Below are 9,788 nucleotides of genomic sequence, written 5' to 3'. Positions count from 1 at the left end.
TCCCAAAACTCTAATTTGCGTCCTATCCCTGAGCTTGAAACGCCGTGAACGATCCCAAGAACGCATGTAATTACACCTGCCCAAAAGTTGAGAATCACCATGCATATGCTCTACTTGTTTAAAGGTTAAACAAAATGTTGTGTAACGATAAGGTGTATGAGTACGACAGGCACCAACTAGATACGCGCCACGAATTAAAAGAAAAAGCAACGATATTGGTTTGGACCAGCAGGCGTGTGGAAATATGTGCTCCTCGTATTCAAAGCCGGCGGTACGTACAGGTACTGCGCCGGACTGGGACGTGCAGCGCACGCGAGCTAGTCCCCGGCCCGGCAGCTGAGTACTCTCCAGTCGAATCTGTAACGCCTGACGAAGGTTTCGTTCGTCTTCGTGCGCCGTGGACGTGCAATGCAACAGGCTGGGGGCTGCTCGCATGTGCGTGTGGTGTCCGTGTGTGTACAGTGCAGTGCTCACTAATTTGTCATAATTTAACATTCAAACAACCTCAAATAATAATTTTAGCACCAAACAATAATTTCAACATTCCAACAACATAAATAGATAACATTCCAGGCTTACAACAATATTTCACCAATAGTGACATAGTCCATAGCAAGTAGTAGAAGTAGCAAAGACAGTACAATACATCATAAAACATGTTCTTGGAATGAAATTACAGTCATACATAGTTTTCAAAATGCAACAACAAATTATTGTAATGAGCATGGCTGAATGACATTCAACTTCATTTGACATCTTGTGAATTTTCCTTCAAATTTCTTCATTTGGCATCGTGGAGAATCCAAAGGAGAGTTCCTACAATGACATATAATTAGTTATAGATATATCATGAAGTCATGGTAATTATCAGAAAAGAATATGCTAGTTCTTTCAACGTACCACAAGTTCTTCTTGTATATCTTCAAGACAAGTCCATATAATCTTCTTTTCCTACAATAAGTGAGAGTACAACAAATGAGAGTAAACTGAAATCAAAACATACAAGTTACAACGACATACAATAATTTTAAAGATGTATTGTTTGTACCTTTTGCTTGACCAACACGAAGCCAATTTTGTGCACACATCAAAACCTCTAAAGTTTTGGGAGTAAGTCGACTTCGATGATCACTTAGCACTCTACCACTAGTACTAAAAGCAGACTCTGAAGCGACAGTTGTAACAGGAATAGCAAATATGTCACGGGCTATCATCCTTAGAGTAGGGTACCGTATCCCAGAAATTTTCCAATAGCCTAATATATCAAATTCCTTTGACTTGGGAATACGACCTTCATCCACATAAAGATCAAGCTCAGACTTAGCCTTTTCTTCATCACTGCACATGTCATCGAGCTCTTCCTCCATGGCAGAGAACAACTCATCCGTATATGTGGAAGCATTAGAAACACAAGATGATGATGCATTTTGTCCACCACTAGTAACAGGTTTAATGCATTTGTTGTTGTACTCTCTAATCAGTTCTTCAAATAATTTCCTCACATTTTCTATCTCTAGCATTGCTCTACTTTGTGCACCAAATAGACGTGTATAGCATGCTTTCAACATTCCAAATTTGTATCTTGGATCAAGAACAACAGCAATAGCCATTAGACCATGAATGTCAGTCCAATATTTATCAAATTTTGTAATCATACGACTTGACATGGACTTGATTAACTCATCATCACACTCTAGCCACTTGCTCATGTGTCCTCTAATTGCACATATCTTTGGAAAGAAGTCATTAGTTGTTACATATTGTGTTCCAGAAAACAATTCGGTAATTTCATAGAACAATTTCAACCTATCGCAAACTTCACTAGCAAACTTCCATTCATCCTCACTTGGAGAAAAATCATAAGCTCTTTCACATTCAGCCAAACGATCAAAAGCCTCTTTGTAACAAATAGCAACACTGAGCATGATATAAGTAGAGTTCCACCTTGTTTTGCAATCAAGCGACAATTTCTTGTTGCATTCAACATTAACTTGTGCAGCTATTTCTTGGAATCTCTCATGTCTTTTAGGAGTAGCATACCAAAATGCAACACTATTTCTAATCCTTTCAATCCCACTACCCATTACTTCCAAACCATCTTTGACAATTAAATTTAATATGTGCGCGGAGCAACGCATATGCAACAGCTTGCCACCCAACAAAGGTTTCTTTCCTCTCAACTTTCGATTCATCAATGTGATGAGTGCATCATTAGTGGAACAATTATCAAGGGTTAAGGTAGATATGTTCTTATCAATGTGCCAATCCATTAGACATTTCATAAGAACATCACTAAGTGCTTCAGCAGTATGTGGAGATGGAACATAAATGAACCTACATATGAAAATATAGACATAGAACATGGTATATCAATTAATAGCTAAAGGACAGCAAGGTATGTCAATTAATAGCTAAAGGACAGCAAGGTACCTCAAAATACAACTTCGAAGCTGCCATCCTTGGTCAATAAAATGTCCAGTAACAGTCATATAGCCTTTCTTTTGATTCTCAGCTGTCCACATATCGGTCGTTATTGCAATTCTTGCATTATTCTTCTGCATAAAGCTCAAGGCCTTCTTCTTCTCAATCTCATAAATCCCAATGATGTCATTCTTCAAAGTGTTTCTAGTGATCATCTTAAACATCGGTTGAAGAGCACTTGAGTACCTTCTAAAACCAACATGATCCACAATGGACAATGGATATTCATGCAAAACAACCATTTCAGCAAGGGCCTTTCTCGCCACATCTTGGTCGAAAACATACTTCTCCACCGACACTTGTCCTTGTTCGCTACTAGATGTGAACCTCAAAGAGCTTTGTACCTTATCTGTAGGATTCCTCTTTCGATAGATGCATGTCTCTAGATGGGCTTTCAAATGAGATGTACCATTCTTTGTTACACCCGAAAGCTTCTTTGAACAATAATTACACTTTGCCTTCCAAACATCTCCAACTTTTACCCTCTTGAATTCACTCCACACTGCAGATTTCAATTTTCTTTTTCTCCCATTTTCTTCTACTTCTACTTCATCATCATCCTCTGCACCATCTTGTTCAACATTAATCACATTCTCTGGAAGCCCACTTCCACCCTCAACAGATGCTTGAGATGAGGGAGGTTGAAATTGAGTGTTGCTATTTTCGTTGGGAGTTGACATCACAAATTCACAATCTGTATAAACAGAGAAGGCCTAGTGTGGGCAGCAATTCAGCAAACAAAAAAAAGCAACGCCTCTACTAGTGTGCTGTGTCACTGACTCACTGTGTGCAACGGCAAACAAATGATGAAGGGAAAAAGCAATAACCTGGAGGCTGGAGTCCTGGACGACTGCAACTCTGCAAGCGGCAAGCCAGCTACTCAGGACGTCAGGTCGCGGTCGCGGCAAGCGGTGCGCCGTGCGCTGGTGCGCCGTGCGCGGAGGAGAGGCGGGGCGCTCAGGTCGGCGTCGGGCCGTCGGGCGGTGCGCTCAGCCGCTCAGGTCGGCGTGGAGCGGTCGGCGTGGAGCACTGCAGCCTGGGCCCTGGGCGCCTGGCGGCTAGGGTTAGGAGTCCTTGCTGGCTGCTGCTCGCTGGATGTCGTCGGATTGAAGAGGCGCTGGGAGTCTGGGCGCTAGCCGCTGGGGCCTGGGAGCCTGGCCGCGCTGGGAGCCTGGCAATTGGGTGATTTGGGTCAAGCCGTCAAGTAGGGATGGCAATCGGGCGGGTAGAACGCGGTTATATAGTTCGCGTATCCATACCCACGCGATAAAACCAAACCCATACCCATTTACGCTCGTGGGTACGGATCTGCATCCGTACCCGTACCCGCTGGATATCCGTTACCCAACGGATATCCGTTACCCGCCCGCCCGCCCACTAAAATTTCAGCAAAACATTCCATTCCAATAGCATTGTACCAGAAATTTGTCATAATTTAACATTCAAACAACCTCAAATAATAATTTTAGCACCAAACAATAATTTCAACATTCCAAAACAATAATTTCAACATTCCAACAAGATAAATAGATAACATTCCAGGCTTACAACAATATTTCACCAATAGTGACATAGTCCATAGCAAGTAGTAGAAGTAGCAAAGACAGTACAATACATCATAAAACATGTTCTTGGAATGAAATTACAGTCATACATAGTTTTCAAAATGCAACAACAAATTATTGTAATGAGCATGGCTGAATGACATTCAACTTCATTTGACATCTTGTGAATTTTCCTTCAAATTTCTTCATTTGGCATCGTGGAGAATCCAAAGGAGAGTTCCTACAATGACATATAATTAGTTATAGATATATCATGAAGTCATGGTAATTATCAGAAAAGAATATGCTAGTTCTTTCAACGTACCACAAGTTCTTCTTGTATATCTTCAAGACAAGTCCACAAACCCATATAATCTTCTTTTCCTACAATAAGTGAGAGTACAACAAATGAGAGTAAACTGAAATCAAAACATACAAGTTACAACGACATACAATAATTTTAAAGATGTATTGTTTGTACCTTTTGCTTGACCAACACGAAGCCAATTTTGTGCACACATCAAAACCTCTAAAGTTTTGGGAGTAAGTCGACTTCGATGATCACTTAGCACTCTACCACTAGTACTAAAAGCAGACTCTGAAGCGACAGTTGTAACAGGAATAGCAAATATGTCACGGGCTATCATCCTTAGAGTAGGGTACCGTATCCCAGAAATTTTCCAATAGCCTAATATATCAAATTCCTTTGACTTGGGAATACGACCTTCATCCACATAAAGATCAAGCTCAGACTTAGCCTTTTCTTCATCACTGCACATGTCATCGAGCTCTTCCTCCATGGCAGAGAACAACTCATCCGTATATGTGGAAGCATTAGAAACACAAGATGATGATGCATTTTGTCCACCACTAGTAACAGGTTTAATGCATTTGTTGTTGTACTCTCTAATCAGTTCTTCAAATAATTTCCTCACATTTTCTATCTCTAGCATTGCTCTACTTTGTGCACCAAATAGACGTGTATAGCATGCTTTCAACATTCCAAATTTGTATCTTGGATCAAGAACAACAGCAATAGCCATTAGACCATGAATGTCAGTCCAATATTTATCAAATTTTGTAATCATACGACTTGACATGGACTTGATTAACTCATCATCACACTCTAGCCACTTGCTCATGTGTCCTCTAATTGCACATATCTTTGGAAAGAAGTCATTAGCTGTTACATATTGTGTTCCAGAAAACAATTCGGTAATTTCATAGAACAATTTCAACCTATCGCAAACTTCACTAGCAAACTTCCATTCATCCTCACTTGGAGAAAAATCATAAGCTCTTTCACATTCAGCCAAACGATCAAAAGCCTCTTTGTAACAAATAGCAACACTGAGCATGATATAAGTAGAGTTCCACCTTGTTTTGCAATCAAGCGACAATTTCTTGTTGCATTCAACATTAACTTGTGCAGCTATTTCTTGGAATCTCTCATGTCTTTTAGGAGTAGCATACCAAAATGCAACACTATTTCTAATCTTTTCAATCCCACTACCCATTACTTCCAAACCATCTTTGACAATTAAATTTAATATGTGCGCGGAGCAACGCATATGCAACAGCTTGCCACCCAACAAAGGTTTCTTTCCTCTCAACTTTCGATTCATCAATGTGATGAGTGCATCATTAGTGGAACAATTATCAAGGGTTAAGGTAGATATGTTCTTATCAATGTGCCAATCCATTAGACATTTCATAAGAACATCACTAAGTGCTTCAGCAGTATGTGGAGATGGAACATAAATGAACCTACATATAAAAATATAGACATAGAACATGGTATATCAATTAATAGCTAAAGGACAGCAAGGTATGTCAATTAATAGCTAAAGGACAGCAAGGTATGTCAATTAATAGCTAAAGGACAGCAAGGTACCTCAAAATACAACTTCGAAGCTGCCATCCTTGGTCAATAAAATGTCCAGTAACAGTCATATAGCCTTTCTTTTGATTCTCAGCTGTCCACATATCGGTCGTTATTGCAATTCTTGCATTATTCTTCTGCATAAAGCTCAAGGCCTTCTTCTTCTCAATCTCATAAATCCCAATGATGTCATTCTTCAAAGTGTTTCTAGTGATCATCTTAAACATCGGTTGAAGAGCACTTGAGTACCTTCTAAAACCAACATGATCCACAATGGACAATGGATATTCATGCAAAACAACCATTTCAGCAAGGGCCTTTCTCGCCACATCTTGGTCGAAAACATACTTCTCCACCGACACTTGTCCTTGTTCGCTACTAGATGTGAACCTCAAAGAGCTTTGTACCTTATCTGTAGGATTCCTCTTTCGATAGATGCATGTCTCTAGATGGGCTTTCAAATGAGATGTACCATTCTTTGTTACACCCGAAAGCTTCTTTGAACAATAATTACACTTTGCCTTCCAAACATCTCCAACTTTTACCCTCTTGAATTCACTCCACACTGCAGATTTCAATTTTCTTTTTCTCCCATTTTCTTCTACTTCTACTTCATCATCATCCTCTGCACCATCTTGTTCAACATTAATCACATTCTCTGGAAGCCCACTTCCACCCTCAACAGATGCTTGAGATGAGGGAGGTTGAAATTGAGTGTTGCTATTTTCGTTGGGAGTTGACATCACAAATTCACAATCTGTATAAACAGAGAAGGCCTAGTGTGGGCAGCAATTCAGCAAACAAAAAAAAGCAACGCCTCTACTAGTGTGCTGTGTCACTGACTCACTGTGTGCAACGGCAAACAAATGATGAAGGGAAAAAGCAATAACCTGGAGGCTGGAGTCCTGGACGACTGCAACTCTGCAAGCGGCAAGCCAGCTACTCAGGACGTCAGGTCGCGGTCGCGGCAAGCGGTGCGCCGTGCGCTGGTGCGCCGTGCGCGGAGGAGAGGCGGGGCGCTCAGGTCGGCGTCAGGCCGTCGGGCGGTGCGCTCAGCCGCTCAGGTCGGCGTGGAGCGGTCGGCGTGGAGCACTGCAGCCTGGGCCCTGGGCGCCTGGCGGCTAGGGTTAGGAGTCCTTGCTGGCTGCTGCTCGCTGGATGTCGTCGGATTGAAGAGGCGCTGGGAGTCTGGGCGCTAGCCGCTGGGGCCTGGGAGCCTGGCCGCGCTGGGAGCCTGGCAATTGGGTGATTTGGGTCAAGCCGTCAAGGTCTCAAGGACTCATGGGTCACGGCCCACAGGCTCCGCTTAGCGGCTGGCGCATGCGCATGGGACTGGTAGTGGGTCCACATGTCATACCCAACGGGTGACGGATATGGATAGCATATATCCATACCCGCGAAATTAATAACCGCGGATACTATATAGTACCCATATCCGTACCCGCGGATACGAAAATCCACCATATCCGTACCCGACGGGTAAATAACCGCGGTTATTTACCCATAACCGTACCCGTTGCCATCCCTACCGTCAAGGTCTCAAGGACTCATGGGTCACGGCCCACATGCTCCGCTTAGCGGCTGGCGCATGCGCATGGGACTGGTAGTGGGTCCACATGTCATACCCAACGGGTGACGGATATGGATAGCATATATCCATACCCGCGAAATTAATAACCGCGGATACTATATAGTACCCATATCCGTACCCGCGGATACGAAAATCCACCATATCCGTACCCGACGGGTAAATAACCGCGGTTATTTACCCATAACCGTACCCGTTGCCATCCCTAGTAGTACAGGTACTGCGCCGGACTGGGACGTGCAGCGCACGCGAGCTAGTCCCCGGCCCGGCAGCTGAGTACTCCCCAGTCGAATCTGTAACGCCTGACGAAGGTTTCGTTCGTCTTCGTGCGCCGTGGACGTGCAATGCAACAGGCTGGGGGCTGCTCGCATGTGCGTGTGGTGTCCGTGTGTGTACAGTGCAGTGCTCACTCTAGGTCTCTTTCGTAGAGTGGTCCAGCTGGGTCGTCCTAAGCGAGATCTGGAGGTGGATCAGGCCAACAATGCAGATGCAGTGCAGCGTATGGTTGGCGTGGAGCGAGCTAGGCGTATAGATGTCCAAACGGGCGGTACGGCCCGGCTCAACCCGAGCCCATTCCAGCCTGTCCGTTTGAGCCCGAACAGATAATCAGGCCGGGCCAGACCGCCCGATGGGCTGACTACACCAGCCGAGCATGGCACTGAACCGGTCCATTCGTGTCGGGCTGGTCCGGAAAGCACGGCCCATGAAGGAGCTCGTGCCAGCCCGAGAACGACAAGTATACAGTTGCAAATTCACACAGTTTACATTCGCACATGCACATAAATCACACAGTTTACATTTGCGCATGCACATAAATCACACAGTTAAGTATATACAGATTCACACTTGCACATGCACAAATCAGAAATATAAAGATAAGTAATATAAAGGATTAGAGCTGTTCGTGCAATGGTTGCCTCATTAAAAACCTTTCTAGGTAAAAACTCACTCCTCGTGAGAAAACCCTAGAAAGGAAAAAAAGAGTACATCCCAGCTCTAATTTAATAGTTCATGTCAAGGTTGTTATGTTACATATTACAACTTACATCACCAGATTTCCAAATCAACAAAATAGAGTAGGAACTAGGAAGATAAAAGTCCTAAGGGTCATCAAGATAAAGTCCTTCAAATGCATCTTCAAGTTCTTGGTCCTGTGTACAGTGCTGACCTCTAGCTTCACCAAGTTCCCCGTCTTTCATGCAAAGAAGCATCTCTACCATTTCTGGTGCTAGGCGCCTTCGTCGTTCCTCGATTACCCTGCCACATAGACTAAATGCAGATTCTGAGGATATAGTTGAAACAGGAACAGAAATAACATCAGTAGCTAAGATGGAGAGAACAGGATAGGACAACTTATGTTCATGCCACCAGTTTAGGATATTGAAGTCCTCATCAAACTTCTGCAAAGTGTCACTATCCAAGTAGAAGGTCAACTCTGTGTCAAGTGAACTAAGGCCAGCACTAGAGTGTGCTTGTTGAAGCAAAGCAGATGTTGATGTTCCACTACCAAGGTTAGGTGTGGTAGAACCAGAATATGGGAACTCAGAGTTACAATCAGATCCATAAATCAATCCCCAGTTTTGTTTTCTTTTACATGTGACAGATGGAGGAGGAGGCACTTGTTGCCTAACTGCACCAAACTTCATATTATATTAGCTGAGTGCCTGTGCGTTGCAACGGGAATATATAATACCAGTATACTACAATAACTTGTATACAAAATGTGTGTTATATTGTTATGAGAAAATGTTTCATAATCAATTTGTGATCCTAGCCATACATAAATTTTGTTATTTTAATCTAGTTGTTTTACCACTACATTGCAACCATCAGTATTATGCATACTTCGATATATGCCATGATTTGTATGGTCTCATCATTGGAGAGCACGTTCCACACATGCCAGAAGAAATTTCCTCGTACATTGTTAGTCATCAGACACGCACCACCATACGCTCTTGCTTAAACAAAAAGGTAAGTGTGTGTGTTTGCAAAGAGAACTAAAGGCAGGTCCGAACAAAAGCTACTCTGACGGTGGCGAGGATGACGAACTGGTCACTGTTGTCGATCCTCCTCTGCGTCACCTCCAGCGCCAAGATGACGCCACAATCTTCGATATAGTAGTCGTCGAACGCGCGCGACATGACGAGTACCGATGACTCTTGGTTACGCTGCCAAACAAAGTGCATCCCGGGCTCATCAGCGAGGTAGTACCCCTGGCCGTTGCACTACCGGATGCGCTACTCCACTACATACATCATGTCCGAGGACACTCACACAACGTCCATCGTCC

The 9,788-nt window shown here is 43.3% G+C and overlaps 2 protein-coding genes across 2 annotated transcripts; both read right to left on the bottom strand.

Annotated features, from left to right (window-relative positions):
• Positions 1-900: 900 nt before the first annotated feature.
• Positions 901-3,204, bottom strand: LOC118476448 (zinc finger BED domain-containing protein RICESLEEPER 2-like). The gene is made up of 2 exons (XM_035965593.1): positions 1,049-3,204; positions 901-951 (listed from the first exon to the last, which is right to left on the bottom strand). The coding sequence occupies exons 1-2, from the start codon at positions 2,361-2,363 to the stop codon at positions 923-925; spliced, it is 1,344 nt and encodes a 447-aa protein (XP_035821486.1). The 5' UTR covers positions 2,364-3,204; the 3' UTR covers positions 901-922.
• A 759-nt stretch (positions 3,205-3,963) lies between these two features.
• On the bottom strand, positions 3,964-6,650 carry LOC111590865 (zinc finger BED domain-containing protein RICESLEEPER 2-like). Its single transcript, XM_023301766.2, has 4 exons — positions 5,920-6,650; positions 4,507-5,792; positions 4,351-4,409; positions 3,964-4,266 (listed from the first exon to the last, which is right to left on the bottom strand). The coding sequence occupies exons 1-4, from the start codon at positions 6,648-6,650 to the stop codon at positions 4,222-4,224; spliced, it is 2,121 nt and encodes a 706-aa protein (XP_023157534.1). The 3' UTR covers positions 3,964-4,221.
• Positions 6,651-9,788: the final 3,138 nt, after the last annotated feature.

This window comes from Zea mays, chromosome 2, assembly GCF_902167145.1.
Source record: "Zea mays cultivar B73 chromosome 2, Zm-B73-REFERENCE-NAM-5.0, whole genome shotgun sequence".
NCBI lineage: Eukaryota > Viridiplantae > Streptophyta > Magnoliopsida > Poales > Poaceae > Zea > Zea mays.
The sequence above is the reverse complement of the archived record's forward strand: the minus strand, read 5'-3'. Positions and strand labels throughout refer to the sequence as shown.

Coding starts and splice junctions, on each gene's coding strand:
- LOC111590865 (XM_023301766.2), bottom strand. CDS start 6,650: ATGTCAACTCCCAACGAAAATAGCAACACTCAATTTCAACCTCCCTCA. Junction 5,793..5,919: donor CTTCGAAGTTGTATTTTGAG/GTACCTTGCTGT, acceptor TTTTATATGTAG/GTTCATTTATGTTCCATCTC. Junction 4,267..4,350: donor ATATACAAGAAGAACTTGTG/GTACGTTGAAAG, acceptor ATGTCATTGTAG/GAACTCTCCTTTGGATTCTC.
- LOC118476448 (XM_035965593.1), bottom strand. CDS start 2,363: ATGTTCTATGTCTATATTTTCATATGTAGGTTCATTTATGTTCCATCT. Junction 952..1,048: donor TCGTGTTGGTCAAGCAAAAG/GTACAAACAATA, acceptor CACTTATTGTAG/GAAAAGAAGATTATATGGAC.